Source organism: Mytilinidion resinicola (assembly GCF_010093595.1).
Source record: "Mytilinidion resinicola strain CBS 304.34 unplaced genomic scaffold BDZ99scaffold_17, whole genome shotgun sequence".
In the NCBI taxonomy this organism is placed as follows: Eukaryota; Fungi; Ascomycota; class Dothideomycetes; order Mytilinidiales; family Mytilinidiaceae; genus Mytilinidion; species Mytilinidion resinicola.
Genome location: NW_022985453.1, coordinates 144850 through 163623, shown reverse-complemented (window position 1 = coordinate 163623; position 18774 = coordinate 144850). Strand labels below are relative to the sequence as shown.

At 53.7% G+C, this 18774-nt stretch overlaps 8 protein-coding genes across 8 annotated transcripts; 6 read left to right on the top strand and 2 right to left on the bottom strand.

The window, feature by feature from the left end:
• Positions 1-679: 679 nt before the first annotated feature.
• BDZ99DRAFT_449484 (putative short-chain dehydrogenase) lies at positions 680-1925 on the top strand (the record flags this gene model as incomplete). The annotated part of the gene is made up of 2 exons (XM_033718117.1): positions 680-1389; positions 1455-1925. 2 exons carry the CDS (start codon positions 680-682, stop codon positions 1714-1716), a joined length of 972 nt encoding a protein of 323 aa, XP_033572777.1. The 3' UTR covers positions 1717-1925.
• Positions 1926-2205: 280 nt separating this feature from the next.
• BDZ99DRAFT_394841 (histidinol-phosphatase) lies at positions 2206-3246 on the top strand (the record flags this gene model as incomplete). Its single annotated transcript, XM_033715923.1, has 3 exons — positions 2206-2361; positions 2422-2955; positions 3010-3246. The coding sequence occupies 3 exons, from the start codon at positions 2206-2208 to the stop codon at positions 3244-3246; spliced, it is 927 nt and encodes a 308-aa protein (XP_033572776.1).
• Positions 3158-4363, bottom strand: BDZ99DRAFT_98985 (uncharacterized protein). The gene has a single exon (XM_033729093.1). The coding sequence runs from the start codon at positions 4059-4061 to the stop codon at positions 3342-3344; it is 720 nt and encodes a 239-aa protein (XP_033572775.1). The 5' UTR covers positions 4062-4363; the 3' UTR covers positions 3158-3341.
• Positions 4213-4620, top strand: BDZ99DRAFT_479843 (uncharacterized protein; the record flags this gene model as incomplete). The annotated part of the gene is made up of 1 exon (XM_033722284.1): positions 4213-4620. The coding sequence occupies one exon, from the start codon at positions 4213-4215 to the stop codon at positions 4618-4620; it is 408 nt and encodes a 135-aa protein (XP_033572774.1).
• A 796-nt stretch (positions 4621-5416) lies between these two features.
• BDZ99DRAFT_490344 (peptidyl-prolyl cis-trans isomerase) lies at positions 5417-6448 on the top strand (the record flags this gene model as incomplete). The annotated part of the gene is made up of 6 exons (XM_033723047.1): positions 5417-5544; positions 5647-5711; positions 5771-5849; positions 5903-5923; positions 6191-6232; positions 6409-6448. 6 exons carry the CDS (start codon positions 5417-5419, stop codon positions 6446-6448), a joined length of 375 nt encoding a protein of 124 aa, XP_033572773.1.
• Positions 6449-11015: 4567 nt separating this feature from the next.
• Positions 11016-12248, top strand: BDZ99DRAFT_466165 (uncharacterized protein). The gene is made up of 2 exons (XM_033720706.1): positions 11016-11803; positions 11983-12248. Exons 1-2 carry the CDS (start codon positions 11136-11138, stop codon positions 11987-11989), a joined length of 675 nt encoding a protein of 224 aa, XP_033572772.1. The 5' UTR covers positions 11016-11135; the 3' UTR covers positions 11990-12248.
• Positions 12249-13405: 1157 nt separating this feature from the next.
• Positions 13406-14795, top strand: BDZ99DRAFT_466164 (uncharacterized protein). Its single transcript, XM_033720705.1, has one exon. It carries the CDS (start codon positions 13454-13456, stop codon positions 14444-14446), a length of 993 nt encoding a protein of 330 aa, XP_033572771.1. The 5' UTR covers positions 13406-13453; the 3' UTR covers positions 14447-14795.
• Positions 14796-15962: 1167 nt separating this feature from the next.
• BDZ99DRAFT_479839 (uncharacterized protein) lies at positions 15963-18158 on the bottom strand (the record flags this gene model as incomplete). Its single annotated transcript, XM_033722283.1, has 4 exons — positions 15963-16791; positions 16848-16897; positions 17000-18040; positions 18129-18158. 4 exons carry the CDS (start codon positions 18156-18158, stop codon positions 15963-15965), a joined length of 1950 nt encoding a protein of 649 aa, XP_033572770.1.
• Positions 18159-18774: the final 616 nt, after the last annotated feature.

The window sequence follows — 18774 nt, the reverse complement described above, 5'->3', positions numbered from 1 at the left end:
CTCTACGGAGGTACGCAAATTCCATTCTGAGGAGTGTTATGCTAGTATCGCTCAAATAGTTTCGTCAGTCATAGTTCGTTATTCTAAGGCATAGTAGCGTTCGAGTTAGATATACAATGTGCGCCTGTCTTGAAGGCATTGTCCAAAGAAGGCCACTGAACTCGTATCACCACAAGAAGTACTCGCAGACTACTTCCACGCTCTATTCCAAGGCTTAGAAGAGATTGGCCTTGGACAGAGCTCAAGAGAGCTGGGACCTTGGCACTATTCATCACTCTTCCAAACTCCTTTAAAGACTCGGCATGCTTCCACTTCATTGGTGCTCTCGAATCTAGACGACTAACCAGGGCGAAGACGCGACGCTATTCCTTGTCAGACTCCCAGTCTCTCATTGGCTACCCGGAATCGTCTCCCCGACTACCCCATGTACGAAACCATAATGGGACTACCATGAAAAGTAGTCGGCCGAACCATACTTCCGACTACTTCGGGCTCGACTCCCTTCGTCTATTCTCTAGAGATGGACGTTCATCATTAATGGACTAACTCCTATCCCCATCCCTTCGACCTGATATAAGAGCCGGTGCCCGCAGTACTCAACCTTCATCCTCACAATCCAAACCTCAACACACTCACAGCAATCCAACTGTCCAAAAATAATTTGCAAAGCTTCACGATCATGAGCTTCTTCAGTTTTGTGCACTCCCAGCTCTTCGTCACCCCCATCTACCCCAGCGGATCTTACACCGGCAGAACGGTCATCATAACTGGCAGCAACACCGGCCTCGGGAAAGAAGCAGCACGCCACTTCACGCGCCTGGGCGCCAGCACCGTTATCCTCGGCGTCCGCAGCGTCGACAAAGGCAATGCCGCCAAGGCCGACATCGAGCAGTCAACCAAGTGCGCCGCATCCGTCGTCCAGGTCTGGCAACTCGACGTGGCCAGCTACGCCTCCGTCCGCTCCTTCGCAGCACGCGTGGCGGGGCTAGAGCGTGTCGACATCTTCCTTGCTAATGCGGGCATCGCTCCGGCGAACTTTGCGTTGGTTGAGGGCACGGAGTCGATGATTACGGTTAATGTGATCGCCACGTTTTTGCTGACGTTCCTGGTGCTGCCGAAGATGAGGGAGACGGCGAAGACGTACGATACGAAGCCTACTCTTTCCATCACAACTTCAGAGGTCCACGCAAAAACCGCGTTCCAGGAGAAAGCAGCCCCGGACGGCAAGATCTTCGAGGCGTTGAATGACGAGGGGAAGTTTGATGCGATGGATCGATATCCGGTGAGTAAGTTGCTGGAGGTGTTTGGGGTTAGGGCGTTTGCGGGGGAGCATAAGGCTGAGGAGCTGGGAGTCACGGTCAACTGTCTGAACCCGGGGTTGTGTCATTCGTAAGTCCTGCTCAAGTCTACTGGGCCCCAACATACGAGCGCGCTGCTGACGAGACATCTGACAGGGAGCTAATGCGTGAAGCCGGCTTGGGCCTCCGAATTATGAAGTCCTTGCTCGGTCGAACAACGGAAGCTGGTAGTAGGACGCTCGTGCATGCAGCCAGCCAGGGGCCGGAAACGCATGGGAAGTACTTGGGGGACTGCAAGATTAAGCCACCGGGTGGGATTGTGTTGAAGCCGGAGGGGAAAATAGCGCAGGAGAGGGTGTGGACGGAGCTGGTAGGGCGGCTGGAGGCGATTGTGCCGGGGGTTACGAAGAGCCTTTAAAGGCAGAGGGGCAGACTATCTTGAAGGACGATGGATGTATTAAGGAGCGAGACAAGCACGAACGCGAGAAGAAGGAGCGTTGAATTCATTTGAGCCTGTGTTGACATCCTTTGGTGCTTCACACTGTCCACGCTAATCCGCTCGCAGTGGCCGAAATGGCGGTTTGGTGCATGGAGTGACAGCGAGACGAACCCAGATGGAGATCACGGTGCGATTGACGAGCAAAGTCCAGGGTTGAGGCTGATCTGTCTGCACCCGTGGCACCGTGCCGTACTGCGGTGTGCACCCGCAGGTCGCCGTTGCCAAGCAAGGCACACGATTTCAGAAAGTCGGGCCTTCTCTGCTGCACCTCTCCCATTTCGATCGCAACGTCACCCGGCCTGTCCACGATCTTCAAGTGCTTTAATTCGACTACATCTGCCTCTCTCAGCTGTCTCCAGCCCAATTGGCCCTGGCGTCTGTCACAGTAGCTTTTCGCGCGCTCCCACAATGCCCTACTCGCATCATAGCCATTCGGGCCAATTCTGCGCCCATGCGAAGGACACGCTGGAAGAGGTCGTGCGGACAGCGATAGCGAGCGGGTTCCGGACGTATGCGTTGACGGAGCATATGCATCGCGAGAAGGAGGACTTCTACCCTGAGGAAGTGCGCACGGTGCTTGTCACATGCGGCACAAGAGGCACAGCTAACGTCTGGCAATAGCAGGAAGCATCCTACACCGAGGAAGGCCTTGTTCAGTTGGCCGACGCGTTTTACGCCGAAGCTGTGCGACTTAGGGAGATGTATGCCGGACAAATCGATCTGCCCATTGCCTTTGAGACGGAATGGATACGGCCGTCGACTCTCGGACTCATACGGTCGCTCGTCGCAAAGCACCCCTACGACTTCCTCATTGGCTCTGTTCATCATGTCCACACGATACCGATTGACTTCGACAAGCACACATACCAGAGCGCTCGCGAAAAAGCAGGAGGCACAGATGAACGACTTTTTGAAGATTACTTCGATTCGCAGTACGAAATGCTCCAAGCTCTCCAGCCCGCAATCGTGGGGCACTTCGACGTGATAAGACTGATGAGCGACGAGCCCAACACTGGGTTTCAGAAGTTCAAGGGCGTCTGGACAAAGGCATTGCGCAATCTGGAGTACATCATATCGTACGATGGTGTGTTGGAACTGAACTCTGCTGCGCTCCGGAAGGGCCTGGACGAGCCATATCCATGTCTCGAGGTCTGTGAGGTAAGTCGTACTCTGTAGCCCGGCATTGAACTGTTTGCCACTCACGTAATCCAGACATTTCGTCGCATGGGGGGCCGTTTCAGCATGTCCGACGACAGTCACGGCATCGAACAAATCGGCACAAATTACCGCCGCCTGCTACACTTCATAGAGAAAGCCAGCATACCCAATATTTACATCGCCGACTGCAACTCCCAAAGCGGAGCAGATCGGCGATCTCCCACTCCTCGATTCTCCAGCGTGAGCATCTCGCAGCTCAAGAATCATGCGTTTTGGGCAGCAAATCCTTGAGAAGCCGCGAGCCCCGACGGTGCTAATGCAAGCACTGTGCAAGGCTCTCTCGACCGTCGCGCACCACTAAGACGCGTGACGCAAGGGTAAAGCAGTCACGACGGACAGAAACACTGGGTCCGGCGACAAACGCGCGAAGTACAAAAAATAAAAAAGATCAAAGTCGTATTCCTGAGGGCAAGGTTACATATTCTGCGATTCGCCCAAGACATTTCACGCTGCAGCTTCCAGAAGTAGCCTGGCATGGGTCTCTCAGATTTGAAAAATGGGTCAACCCTCAACCGCTGCAAGCGCAGAAAAGGGACCAGTACGAGCGGTTGGCTGGCACCGGCGGGACTGTCGCAGGACCCAGGCCAAGGGTTCGGGGAGCCCAAGAGCAAAGCACGGATAGGATCACGATCGGAGCTCGCTGTGCGTGGGCAGGCTTGGGGTGGGATGGAGTGGCATGATTGCTTTGTAGGGGCTTGGGCTGCATGGCCGTCATAGCGAGACACGTGTGACGGAAAGCCAGGAACGTGCGCTAGTCTCGAGGACAAGGGTGACCTGCGGGGCACTCTCGACGTCGAGCCGCAGTCCGTACCCCTCCAAAGCAGACATTGGGATAGTTGTAGGCCATAGCGCTGGTGTTCACCGATGTACAGCGAGCAGACTCGGGTAGAGTGGCTCGATGCATTCTCCGAGCGCTTCAAAACCTGGACAGGTGTGCAGTAGCCGATAAGCGGAAGCAAGAAGCGGCATCCGTCAGTGGGATGATTGGGCGTGGTGGAGACAGTCCCCCCAGGCTGCAGGAGGAGGCCATTGACACTCGGGGACATGTCGTACTTCGCACCCCGGCTTCGTAGACTTGCGATATCCGTGCCGACACGGCTCTTGGCAGCCTTCCAGACAGCCTGTTGCGAACGTCTTCCTCGAGCGTGTCCCAGCTGACGTGCGATTTAAGTTCGGGCTCGCATGTCCATTATCAGCATGTCGGCACGTCGTCGCTGTCACTGGATCGTGAGTTGTGCAGCTCGGCGCGTATGGCCACCGGCAGCAGGGGCCCGAGGGCGATCGGGACGTGTCTTCTTGTCGATCTGGTCTGGACGCGTCGGCGTGCTGTGGGATGCGGTATCGTGGTCTGAGGTTGTGGATGTACGAAGTGTTGCTGCCTCGCCTAAGATCACGTGCGGTGGTACCTGTGACTTCAGTGACAGCGAACAAGCTAGCCGATTGACTACACCCAACGACATCGGTCGCGTCCACCAGATTGCTGCCAGAAGTGACAGCGCCGTGGGGGCACGACAGAAAACAGCAGGAGCATCGTTTCCCCAGTGCTGGCCTCCGGAGCAGCATCCGACAGTGGAGAATCTATCTGAGATGGACTGGCCGGTCTAGAGTAGAGACCTCGTACAAAGGTAGTCCATACCCTGTGGCCCCACCATGCTCACCGACGTCTCTCCAGCCCGTCCCCGCCGTCGTCACCACGGCGGAGCCCAGCCGACGCGGGGTGGGATGGAGCACGATGGCGGTTCGGTCGGCTGCGGTTTCGGTCGGCTACGGGAGCAAAGCAAGCAAGCAAGCAAGCGCAGCAGTCGTGCACACGGCTGGCGCTGCGATCGGGACGCGGGTGCTGCGATCCTATTCGGCTTGTCTGAGATCTAATCAGCTGTAGCCCGAGTGGTCTGTCGAATGGCATCCCTGAGGCGCCGCGACGAAGGAGCAGAGTTGGGGCTATCGGCGTCTGTCTAACGGTGTCGAGGATCCGGAGCAGCCATCTCGCAGCCCTCAGCCCTCTTCTGTCGTGCCATGCGAGGGGCTACCGGCCGATGCTGCACCTTCGCCCACGTAAAGGGCCCTGCCGATGCCCGCTAGCATACTGGATTCTCACCACTCACGGTGCAGACATGACAGAGCCGCGAGTGCTGCTCAGCGGTGCTCAGAGGGGTGGTGGAGGGCGGAAACGCGGTATTGCTTTAGACCCTTCGTTTTTCTACGCCTTAAAGCTAGACCATCCCCCCGAGCGCTCCGTCTGATCTCGCGCCACCGCAATTGTCCTCTTGCTGCCTTCATATTCTTGTCCAGCTGCGAATTCGCTTGTCAATTGTCGATCCGTAATACCCAATTGAGCCAAGGCCCACCCCACCCCCATATCAAGCACCCCACCCTTCTCCTAACCTCCAAAACTACCACCATGGGAGTCGAGAAAGTCATTCTCAGCGCGGGCAACGGCGTCCACTTCCCCTCCAAGGGTGACAAAGTCACAATGGAGTACACGGGCTGGATTTACGACCCCTCCGTCCCCAACAACAAGGGCAAGCAGTACGTCTCCCAAAAGGTTTTTGAAAAGTAAAACACCTCGGTCTACCCCGATGCTCGAAAGACTCTGCATGGCCAGATCAGACCGCTAACGGCATGTTCCAGATTCGACTCATCAGAGGGCCGGGGAGATCTCGTCACCTCAATTGGCGAGGGCAGGGTCATCAGGGGTAGGCTCTGCGTTCGGACTCTAGAAACCGTTCACTGACCTGCAGTGCGTGCTGCACAGGCTGGGATGAGGGCATCCTAGGCAACGGGAGCAGCGCAGCTATGTCGCTAGGCGAGAAGGCGACTCTGACTATGACTGCGTACGTAAAATCAACCCCCGGATGATCTGATAATGGACTAATGAGAGCTGCAGGGACTATGGGTATGGCCCGCGGTAAGCAAACGCTTTTCTTCAAAATCAAGAAAAAAACCAGAATGGCGACATCACGCATCAGGAGGAGAGATATGATCGCAGATCTCCAGGCCCAACACTACGGTCGACAAACAGCAACCACCCCTTCCACCGACTGGTCGCGGCCTCGCAGATCCGCGGAACCCCAGCCGGGAAGATTATTCATTCCGCCTCTTTTTCTCCCAATCGCGGCGTATTGCGTTGCCAAGGCTTTGTGCAAAACACCAGCTGACCAAGGTTGTTCTAAAGCGGCTTCCCCGGCCATATCCCGCCAAATGCGAGTCTGGTGTTGTAGGTGCCCAACTTCATCCTTTCTCAAATGCCGCGCCCCTCTCACCAATCGCGAGCCCCAACCCAACACCTCCATTTCGTCATTCTCGAGTCAAACGAGCTCATATGACTCGCTCACCGACTCCGTATCGCGTCGATTAATCCCGCATCTACCCGTCTCGCTAACGACCATCCAGCGACGTCGAACTCAAAGCCATCAACGGAAAGACCGCCTGACACGACACGACCTACCACTATCCACCCATCCGAGGCGCCTTGCTGCCTTACGCCTTACGAGCGCAATCTGGGGTACATAACGCACGTCAGACTGCCCTGCAACGCCCGACATATGCGCACCTGCGGGGTTTGGGCCGGCCGCTTTTGAGGCCCAACCTGCTTTTGGACCCTGTGCCAACCTTTCCAACGACACAAAAAAAAGTTAATCATATAATTCTAATCTCATCTAATTTGAGGGGGCCCGGGGAGGGTTCTGGCAGGAGCTTGTTTCATGATTCTAGCTTGGAGTTGCTTCCTTTTTCCCGGTGTTTGGACTCGTTATATTCCCCCTTGGCCGACTTTAGATGAGTCTTCTTTTTCTTCTTTTTTGGATTAGATGAGGGTCTGCTCCTTATTTCGAGATTTCACCGCCTTTTCTTCGGCCTTGGCCTGGCTTTCGGGAGCTTGACGCGTGGCGAAAGAGAGGTGGTCAGAGTTAATACATGCACGGAGTATGGATGGACGAACGGAAGGCTAGAGTTTTGTCTGAGGTTTTCCTTGATTTCCTCAAGCCGCTCAGAGTCACGCTCGCTGGAAGGCGGCCTATAGAGTATATTTTCAGGCCTCCATACCGCGGAGATCTCTACACTAATGAAACCGGTATTGTCCTCACTCACATCAACAGCCAGCCGCTTTTACTACACTTGAACTAGTATTAGCACAAAACGGCATAAGGAGGAGTTAAATATCGGGACTTTGATTTTGCGCGATTTGGAACCCCACAACTTGGTTGTTCATCCTTGACACCATCACATTCTCACTCAGCGCCATAGCGCGAGGAGCTGCTGACGACCACTTGTCTCTAACACCCCCCATTTTTGACGACCAGCTCCTTTCCTTCCTTTTTTTTACCACCTAACTCGTACAACTGATACTCCCCCACGCTCCCCATTTCACCACTATCTCGCACAACATGGCCTCCGCGGAAGTCTCACCATCCCACTATCCCACCATACCCTCTATCTAGCCTCAAAGTCTGCTCCCACAGCACTACTTCCTCACGTCTTAGTAACCACCAAGCTCGCCAAGCTCAGCTAAGACGGGAATCTACACTAGATACCCACCCGTCCGTACCGTAGCGCAAGCGCAAGCTTTGTACTAACTACCCGAGCCGCCCGCACGCCGCGTTCCGTGGCCATAAGCGGCGTCCCGATGCCGATGCCCGCTCCCGATGCCCGCTCCCGCTCTCACTAAGCACGGCTACCTACCTAGCTCTGATCTGCCTCTTGTCTCATAGGAAAGCCGTCCGGATATCTCCGCTCCCTGCTCCTCTACCAGACCCAAAAGGGACCAGTATGCGAACGTGTGGTGGGAATGGGTAGCATGTGACGGGACGGGGACGGGGTGGGAAGAAGGAAGGAACTGGGTGGGAAACCAGGAAGAGACGGCACGGCTGATGCGGGCGAACGCTTTGGGGGTACAAGGCGTCTGTGGGCGTGTTGGAAGAGGGATAGGGCGGACAGGAAAGGGGATGGGGTGCTGGAGCACGCCATGGACTCGGGACCCGAGGGGGTGGGTTGGGGATGAGGGGGGGAGGGGATGGGGAAGGGATCGGCGAGGCACGTGGGAAAGGGGTGAGGGGGGATTGGGGGGATCGGTGAGGGGATTAGGTTAGTGGGTTCGTGCATGGGGTTGGGGAAGAAGCATGTATTTTAGGTACACACAGCTTTGTAAACACCACATGCATGTTCCTAATATATATGTGCACAATGTACCAAGAAAGCTCCACAATACAAGGGGGTCGCCTGAGCGGGCCATCCGCCCTCCCTGCAACTTTTGGTGGCGTTATAGTAATCATCTACAAAAAGAGTATGGATACGACTACAATGCCACCAAAAGTTGCAGGGAGGGCGGTTGGCCCGCTCAGGCGACCCACAACCGACAAACGAGCAACCTGCACCACCACCCTTGCGCGGCCGAGGCGGCTTCTGCCACATCTCTATTCCCGTCTGCCTGTATTCATCTCATGCGCGTGTCTCAACGGCTTTTTCTTAAGATCAAATTCTATGAGCAAGGGTTGGATGGAAGGTATTGGAGAATGAGAGATGAATGAATGAATCCCTTCGTAAGTCAGCTGCTAGCGTCGGCTCGTGCGCATTAGTTAGCCGTAGGCCTGATGCGACTTGTAGCACCAAGCCTCTCGGTGTCCGAGGGTCCAACACCAAATGCTGCTCGTAAAGCTGTGCTTGAAACATGGCAAAACTTCAAAAAATCATACAGAGCTCAATTTTAATGCGATTAAGGGCGGAGTAAGCGCAAACTAAGAGGAGAGACTAGGGCTTCCTCTTCCGCAAACCGGCTGACAGCTTGAAAAAGTGAATATATAGTGTTCTATAGGTTTGTGGTGTGCATAATTATGCATTCAACGTCGGCAGGTCGGAGGTCTTTGATTTTGTAGGGGGGCCCTGCTAAGCGGCGACGCCGGCTACACGCTACCGCAAGCCAAACGCCAAAACTGTTGACTCCCAGAGGGATAGCGCAGATATCTACCCATATAATCCTACTCAACTCGGCGGGTAAAACCCCGGTTTTACCATTAGAATCTGGCAAAAGGCAGATGGATCGCTTAATGATATGGCTGACGTGCTTCCGTTCTCTTGCAGGGCCCGGAGGAAAAGGAGCATTAATAATATCCGTTCGCGACGGGATGAGTGCGGGAGCGGGTATGCGACGGTACGGCACGCGTCTGTGACTCCGGTCGGGGCTGAGAGGTGGGCCGATGGTGGAGAAAGGGTCCAGTGCGATCGGTGTTGGTGTGCTGCCGATCGGTGAACGCGAACCCTGTGGCAATGTGGATGCAGGAGAAGTGGCGAGAGAATCGTGTCAGGGTCGGATGATGGTTTGGGGGTTGTAGCGAAGGGAGTTGGGATTGACGGTGGATGAAGAGTTAGTAGTATTGGTTAGAGGGGTTTGGTTGAAAGTGCGTCATTGGCCAACACCGTGTCGAGTTGTCCTCACCGGAAATATTGGATGCGGCTCTTTCGGGGAATCTGTAAACAGGAGGCTGCTAAGGTGTAGGTGATGATGGAGAGCGCTGAAGCTGCTTTTTTTCTAGTGGTGATGGGTATAGGGAAGGTGTAGCCTTTATTTTGGAATAATGCCTGCGCCATCGACTGGGAACCTACTACGAAATAGCTACTGACTCTAGTTGAACCTGTTTCCCGGTATTACCCTCCCCGCTGACCAAAAACCATAATACACCACTGGCAAAGAAATCGATGCCACAAGGCAAATAAAAGCAGTCGAAGGTAAAACAATCGAAACCGTCACGAACGCAAGCGCTAGTTCATTGAATGTGTAAGTGCAACTTCGAAGCAACAGAGAACATAGCAAACGCAGTAACCCAATAGGTGAGGCTACGTCTCACGAAGCGACCGTACCATATCGTCCCTCGTATGCAACCGATGACGAATACAATGATGAACGGGTTTGATGGTAACTAGGGCAGAGGTTTCATGGTTTGGATCTATAATTCGCGTTACTGATGGCGGTGACGGATGATAAATAGTGGCAAGGAAGTACAGCAGTAAAGAAAAGCCTCCATGAGGTCGGTCCATTGTTTCCAGGACATCAACGCTTTTAAAATTAGACGTTTCTCCTCAGCTATCAAAAAATCCCTTTAATCTTGGATGAGCTAAGAATAGGATAATAATAGCCCACAAGCTCGGGAGTAGAGGTCCTTGTGGCCGCACAGGTGGGTTGTCCATAACTTGCGTTAGCGGTAGGTGCGCGGATGGCCACGTACAGAGGCCAACGATATTGAGAACTCCGACGATATGGAGATTTATAGTGATGTGCCTCAGCCAGCCTTGTATGAAGTAAGTTGAATCGATCATAAGGTTGTGCTGTTATTTACGGGGCTATACGTATAGCTACGTAACAAGGAGTGTAAAGTAGTGAGTATCAGGGAGTATATTGCGTAGGGAGTACGTAGAAGTAAGGGGAAAGGAAGTGTTTGTAGATACTTAGAAAGAAGAAACCAGTGTTGATGTCGTAGATGGAGGAACTCATGACGATGAGGCCGAAATGAGGCTGACAGTACGCGCCGGCAGCCACGTCGTCGGCCGAAGGGTTGTCGCCCTATCGTGGGCTCGGCAAGTTTGTGAGTTCGTGGCTCTCCATCTCAGGGAGGACTTAGAGCCGCTGAATATGATCGAAACACCCCTTGGGTTTTTTGCGATAAGAACAGCAGGAGTTACTCGCTACATATCGGCTTTCGTTTCGTGAGTCGTAGCCTGCCCTGACACTGCGCACCGCTCGTCGCTCGATGCTCATTCGTAGACCACGCATACCATATGCATATGCATGTTGACGAGGCAAAACGGCGCGTAGCGGCATGCGGGTAGCATCCTGTCAAAGTGCAATCAATACATCTCTTCTCAGCCCTTTCTATTCGAAACTTTGCTCATTATGTTCCGCGCTCGCAGTATGACGACTGATAGCCAATCGTCGATGAAACCGCGCAATCATCGCAAACTTATGCTGTGCCACCACTTCCTCATAGATTTGGCTAGAGGCTGAATCTCAAGGCAGAGAACAGGAGGCTTGATTAAGAATGAACCAGCTGTACTGTCACCAGTGACAGTACCTTCTTATATCTACATTTGTAATTTTGCCAGCTGCTTTGACTGGACCAGAAAGCCGAGGCATGTACCGCACTCTGGGTTTCGACCTCATGAAGCTCTGGATTGCTTCGTGTGCACTTCAACTCACATCAGTACCGGCATCACTACCACAGACCTGCTACCGCCTCGACAGCTCACCTTATCCCGACGATCGCGTCCCTTACCTCAACGGCAGCATCCCGCGATGGGTCTCGTGCAACCCGGACCAGGCAATCAGCCACTGCTGCCAGGCCTTCGACTTGTGTCTGGACAACGGGCTCTGCCGAGGGTTCCAAGCCGGCGGCGACCAGGTGCTCGAGCTGGAGGGCTGCACCGACGCGGCCTGGCGTCCCCCGTGTCCCCAGTACTTCGCTGACAGCCGGTACGGCACCCTCGGTGCCGATGTTAGAGTGCTCATCTGGGCGTGTAGCTACGACAGCGACGGCGAGTACTGCGTCGGGTCCACGGATCCGGGCGGCGTCAGCATCTGGGATGCGTCGTGCTGTGCCGATGCCAGCAAGCGCATCAGGACGATCCCGCCGTTCAAAAGCATGCACATGGCTGGAGATGTGACGAAGAGAATCGAGATGTGGCAGGGCAGTCGTGCAAATACCGTCAGCAACGGGGACAACAGCAGCAGTGGCAGTAGCAATGACTGGGGAATGTCGAATAAAATTGCGTTTGGGGCCGGGATTGTGGCGGTAGCTGGTGTCTTGGTAGCGATCTGTCAGTGGCAGTTCCCCAGCATGCGGATGAGACGGCGAAAGGTTGACGAGGAACAGGCTACTGCCGGCGGGGGAACAGGTGTGGCCGGTTCGACGGCGAGGTTGGGAGATAGGGACTGTGATGTGGAGGTACAGGGAGGCGAGGAAGCGCCATACAGAGACTCGCCTTATAAGTTGTACTTGGATACGACTACGCACCCAGTTGAGGCTGAAGATGGATGGAGAGAGCAATAAGTCCTGGCCCAGCTCTGGGAGATGAATATTGTCTCATGGCCAGCCGCGGGATCGAATTCGACTAGAACTATGCCATGGCCGTAGAGCGGAAGGATCAGCGAGTAAGATAACCCAGACTTAATGGTGCGTGAATAGACATTGTATTGCGTTATGTAGGGCATTACTGATGACAGATGAGGTTCCTATTGGAGCATTGGTTGAAGCGAGGAGTAAGAGCTGGAGGGGTATTTTGGTGACGATGAATTAAAGGTCGCTTCTTGAATGTTTTCACTGATGTGGGACCAGCCCCCTCTCAGCGTAGCTCGTAGATGAAACATACCCCCTAGTGAGCGACAATAGGCCATCAGACCCAAGCGAAAGGGCGCTTATGTAGTGTGATCATGTCCGCACCTCCTCAACTATCAGTGCGAATTGACGCACGTTGACGGTAGTGGACGGCTCATTGACCACACTCTAGCACCGGCCACAGCTACGCTTCGTTACGGCGACAATTTTGTCGAGCGTCATCGCATCGTTTCGCACCTCCTGCATTCGGCTAGTGATCACCCGCTGACCACTGATCAGAAGCACTAAAGCGTACAGAGGTAACATCTCCAACTACAACTTTTCTTCGCGACTTTTATCACCCTTCGATATTTCCTCCAACGACACATCGCCCTAATCACGAGCCTTGGATCTTAGGTCCAACATGGCTAGCCGTCAGAGCGTCGAAGCTATCGAATTGCGCAGTATTCAGCCTTACAATAGCATTGAAGACGAGGCTCAAAACGAGTCGCAGGACTCCATCTCCCCAGCGCCTGAAATGGAGTACCCAAGCGGCATCAAGTTCGTCCTCATTACCGTTGGCCTTATGCTGAGTATCTTCCTCTCCGCCCTCGACACAACCATCATTGCGACCGCCATCCCCAGCATCACCGACGAGTTCGGCAGCATCGGCAACATTGCCTGGTACGGCAGCGCCTACATCATCACAAACACAGCCTTTCAGTCCTCGTGGGGAAAGGGGTACACTTATTTCCCTCTCAAGTACACCTTTTTACTAGCAATCGCAATCTTCGAGGTTGGAAACATCATCTGCGCTCTCGCCCCTAATAGCTCTACATTGATTCTTGGTCGCGTGGTTGCTGGAATCGGTGGAGGGGGGATCATGACTGGTGCGTTCATCATCATTGCGCTGACGGTGAAGCCAGACAACAGAGCAGCCTACATGGGTGTTCTAGGCGTCACGTTTGGCGTGTCGAGTGTAGTGGGCCCGTTGATGGGCGGTTTGCTCACCGATGGTCCTGGGTGGAGATGGTGCTTCTGTGCGTCTATAAAACTTTCCTTCTCCCTTTCGAATACAGACTGATATTGTTGCACCCCAAGGGATTAGCCTTCCGCTTGGGTTCTCCGCAGCCGCAACCATGTTCTTCTTCACGCCCCCAATCCCTCCTAGAGAAGCTTCGCTGCGGGAAAGAATCGTTCAAATCGACCTCCTCGGCAGCGTCCTCGTCACCGGCGCGCTCGCCTGCTTCGTCCTCTGCATGCACTGGTCCGGAATCTACCATTGGTCCAGTCCCCGCGCCATCCTCACCATGATCTCCTCCATCATTCTCACGATCGCCTTCGTCTTGAACGAATGGTTCATGGGCCCCAAAGCAATGATCCAACACCACCTCCTCAAAAACGCCCGTGTCCTCCCCAACCTCATATACATCTTCTTCCTCGCGGGCGTCTACTTCCCCCTCCTCTACACCCTCCCCGTGCAACTCCAGTCCGTGCACAACGAATCCGCCTCCCAGAGCGGCGTCCGCCTCATCCCCCTCGTCCTCGGCATTTCAATCTTCACCATGATCTCCAACGGCCTGCTCACCTGGTGGCGCCACTACGCGCTCTTCCTCGCCGCCGGCGCCATCCTCGGCACCGCCGGCCTGGCTAAAATCCACTCGCTGGGCGCCGACGCCACCACCGGCGACTGGATCCGCTACGAAGTCCTCGCCGCCGTTGGCGTCGGGCTCGCGCTGCAGATCCCCATGATCGCCAACCAGACCGTCGTGGCCGCTGCCGACGTCCCCGCCGTCACGTCGCTGACGCTCTTCGTCGAGAACGTCGGGACCGCGTTGTTTGTGGCCGCGGGCGAGGCGGCGTTCGCGCAGGGCTTGATGGCGAGTATTGCGCGGAATGTGCCGTCGGTGGCGCCGCAGAAGGTGCTCGATGTCGGCGCGACGCAGATTCGAAGTGTATTCTACGGGAGCGAGTTGCAAGGGGTGTTGGGGAGTTATCTGGATGGGTGCAAGATCAGTCATATTATTGGGGTTGCGTGTGGGGCGGCGGCGTGTGTGGTTTCGTTTGGGAGCGTGGGATCGGCGGGGATTAGGGGGATTAGGATGAGGTTGAAGAAGGTGCATGCGCCTTGAGCGGAATGGCAGACCGACCTCTGAGGCGTGAGGTTGAGAGAGTAGCCGGGCGCGAAACCGAGGTTGATATTGTAAGTGTTGGGAGATTATCGTCAGCGTATTGAACTCTCCATAGGAATCGGGTTTGGGAGTCTCTGGTACACGTTATATCCTTTGAGGGGCAAGTCGAATGAGCGATCTTTCTCGGCCGTGTTGCTTTGTGAGACACCAGTTTCTACCAGCCTTCTCAGCGTTCCACGCACGTTACATCTTCTTTCAATCGGAACTCCAATGAAGCATCACACACATTTGTTTCCATAAGGTATGAATCACCGGTAAAATGGTACGAAGCGATCAACACATCTAGTTCATCCATGGTATTGTCTTGAGACGACACAAACTTTTGTAGGTTGTCGACTACAGTTTGAAGGTGTCAGCCAAACCTCAGCCTTGCGTCGGCGCTTGCAACCCCTTCGGAAACATACGATTCTCATCTGCAGGCAGACTTCGGCCTAATGTCATCATATCCGCTCTACCCTCAGACTTGAGCTTGATCTCGTCATAACCACTCTGCACGCAGACTTCAGCCTTCCTAGTAAGCAGGTTGACCACTAGCCGAATGCAGGAGGTGCGAAGCGATACGATGAAGCTCGGGAATATTGTCGCTGTAACAACACAGTACAAAGGTATCTCGGTGCTTGAAAGTGGTCAGCTTGGCGGTCTCTTTGATTCAACATGTGTCAATTCGCATTCATGATTGAAGAGATGAGCGGACATTATGACGATAGATAAAACGCCCTTTCGCTTGTGTCTGATGGCCTGTTGTCGCTAGTGGGTTATGTTCCATGTAGGAGCTACGCCGAGAGGAGGCTAGTAGACCTGAAGTTGGTGTGGAGTCGTCTAGTCCCGCACGTTTGACCGAACAATCTTGGTGCAAGGCAATATCAACGTCGTTCGAACCCTGCTTTCCTCCTCGCAGCATCCACACCAGGGAAAACAGTCAAGAAGCGACTGTCTTGCTCACCGCTCCAAGGGGTGCTCTACCAAGAACTTCATCAATCATGTCTTCGATGCCATGAAAAGGTATCTGTACGGTAAGAGTTATCGAACGCTGCCGGAGTTCTTCAAGAAGTGGCTCAAAGTCTGGCCCAAATCCTTGCTGAACTAGCAGGATTGGTTTTCTCCTCAGAAATCTGTTACAGAGAGTCGGAAGTGTACATAAATGCCTCCCGATTACTTGAGCAAGAGTAGTGTATAAAGCGAGTTGAGAGGTCCATAGAAATCAACATCAGTACGTAATGGGTGTATAAATGTATGTGCTCGTATCCTGGCGCAAACCCAACAGTGCGGTACGCTCGTAAGCGGCTGGCTGACCTCGCAGCGCATCTTCTAGGTGACAATCAGTCTTAGACATGAATACTTCCAGATTGGTTCGGAAAGGTCGTGCTCCATGTCTTTTCGTCTGGTAGGCGTCCTGGAAGAGTCACTGAGCATTCGACGCCACTGATCCTATGCAGTGGCGGGCTAGGGAGTATCTCTAGCAGACCTCGAGATGGAATCCTGCTCGATGTCTCAAAATAGAGGAGTTCCTCTCTTCTGAATCAAGTCCGAAGCCGTCAATTCCGGTCCGTTCAGCTCCATGGCTTCGCAAGAACGCTGTGCGTCGTTTTAGATCTTCCACAAAGACCTCCTCGGGACTGAGACCGCAGGCTTTGAGTACTTCGGACCACTGACGTTCGACCCCTCGGGCCTGCGCGAAAACCGTCGGTGTGAGTAGCGGTCCAAATTTGGACACCCATTCGATTCCATCAGCCTCATGGGCTTGGTTGATCGTATACCACTTGACACGGAACACATCAGCTCCAGCGCGGATCAGAGAAATGGCAGTCTCGTTGCTCCGCTTTTCCCACTCTTCAACCCTTACTTTTCTCGACGCTGTCAGTCTGATACTCCTGAGCGCTAGTAGAAGGGGAGCTGAGCACTCGCTATCGTCGCAGGAATATAAATCATTGTTGGGATCGAGGCCGCATGCCAGAAGTATTTCCACACAGGACACATCTGGCCACCAAAGGCAGCCCCAGTCGTACCTCGTACTATAAGCGTGCTGGAGGGTGTCCACGTCACGGCAACGGAGTACCTTCGCCCATTCTTGGAGCTCCATGTACGGAAGATTAGAAGCTTGCACACGGTCACTGACAGCGTGCTTTATATCGAATTTACAATCCTCGGGATCGCAGCCGGCCGATTCGAGAGCTTGAACGATGTGGGACGCTTGGTCTACAGCTCCAGGAAGCCAGTACTCCCTCATGCCGAGAAGTCGTTGGGAGAATACGCGGATAAAGCGGAAGTGGGGTGTCTCTCCGTAACTACTGAACATTAGGATATTGAGAACCTCTCTACAGGAGAAAAGTGGTCGGCTTACACTGTGACTCTATTAGGGTCTGCGCCTTGTTGTAGCAAGAATGTAAGGCTCTCGATGGTAAAGCTACTAGCGGCGATCCGTTACATTGATGAGTTGGTGTTATCCCTGAAAAAATTATCGTGAGTGGATAAGACGGTAGATATTTAACATACGTGCAAGAGGGTATAACCGCCATCGTCCTGATCGTGTGGGCTCGCAAGGCCATTTGAAAAAAGGTGTGACAAGAATGAAACATCTCCATTTTTGACAGCGTTCCACACAGGCGCATCGTCCGCGATGATAGGGTATGTAACGACTACCGGGCATATTTGGTAGTAACCTAGGTTGTTTGGCTCCGTGCTATAGCGCAAAGAGACGCTACGCCGCAGAAGAAACCAAGACGGCCAGAGATGAACAGTGATGTCGTATGTGCGAGTCATTGTCGCACTGTATTTCGCCCTGTCAAAGCTTGTGCGGATCTCGATACGAAGATTGCCAAATAAAGAAGTCGCTCGGAAAGACCATATTATCGGGGAGCTTTTGGGTCGGAGCCGTCGAGGGACTCGAGACACTTGCACCAAGTGGCGCGCTGAACTGGTTTGTATTTTCTCGTCAGTCGAAAGCTTAAAAAAATCCAAAAGGCCTATTTCTCGATTCGTGCTTGTAGTCTCCCTATTGTGCTTTGACTGTGGCGACTCATCATGAGGCCTAGGCTCCGTTTCCCTAGACGTCATGTTGTACGACAATGCCGCGGCGGATTTCTCGATGACTTCTTTGACCTCTTGGAGAAGAAGCTCATTCCAGGATTGGGCGTTCGACAAGCTTCGCTCCACTACAGGCGTCAGCACTCTTTTCAGCTCATATCTAAGGACTCGTGCCAAGATTTCCTCGGAACAGTGCACTGATGAGGCCGTTGTGAGTCTGGAAGGGGATGCTGGTATCTGCGAAACGAACGCCGCAAGTTCGTCTAATTTTGTCTCAATGTTGGTCTCAGCTTCTCTTACGGTGTTTTTGACATCTCCCATACTCTGTTGGTTTTCAAGGAGGGCGGAGGTACTGAGAGTCACGTGCCTTTCAGTCGAGTTGATAGTACCTTGCACTGCTCGAAATGAGGTCGATTGAATTTCTAGTTTATCATGAAGTTGTCCAAGAGAGCTTTCAGATGTTTGCTCGTGTTTTGAAGCTCGAATTGGCTTTTCCTGATACTTCATAAGCTAATTATCGTGGGTAGCGGCGTAGTTCTACCTCTAAGAGCGAGTAGACTCACAGGATCAGAATTTCTAGATGCATCACCAAAGTTACCTTCCGAATCTCCAGTGCTTTGAGATGCATGTCAATGGTCCGCTTCTTGTGAAGAACCCATTTGGTTTTGGCCGAGAGACTTAAAACGTTGCTGGGGTAGTCGTAATCTACCTTCCAAGTACATCTCTCTTCTGTTCCCTAAGCTGCTTTGGCCGCCTGTGATGTTCTGGACTGGAAATCTCCAAGCGAGTCAAGACTGATGATGGCTAATTCTTTGTGAGCTCTAAAGCCTAGCCTTGCAGGTCGCGGAATAAGGGTTGTGGCAAAGATTTATCATTCAACGGGCTGAACATGTTTCCAGGAGATAAGACTGAGCCCACTGAGGATTCTGGGTTGACGTGGGAGCGCCTGGGTGCTGCCAAAGACTCGACACGCAATACTGCATTGGGGTGCAGGGGGTCTGGGGACCCGATGGGTGCGGTGTGGCCTGTTGATGGCCTTACAGTCAGATATCGTGCAGTTGGGCGCCGTAACGCGGTATCGGCCAAGCGATGTAATGTTAATCCTCGTCGTATCCGGGGCTTTTCCCCAGCGGTGTGATGGCGGAGAGGAGGCTGGCACGTTGGGTATGTTCCAAGAATTGAGATGGCGGAGAGCCGCCGCACGGGCCGCATTGGGCGCGAGCTGCAGCGTCGACTCGGCGCGC

Excerpts from the sequence above, each read along its gene's own strand:
- BDZ99DRAFT_466165 (XM_033720706.1), top strand. The coding sequence starts at position 11,136 with ATGTACCGCACTCTGGGTTTCGACCTCATGAAGCTCTGGATTGCTTCG.
- BDZ99DRAFT_466164 (XM_033720705.1), top strand. The coding sequence starts at position 13,454 with ATGTTCTTCTTCACGCCCCCAATCCCTCCTAGAGAAGCTTCGCTGCGG.
- BDZ99DRAFT_98985 (XM_033729093.1), bottom strand. The coding sequence starts at position 4,061 with ATGTCCCCGAGTGTCAATGGCCTCCTCCTGCAGCCTGGGGGGACTGTC.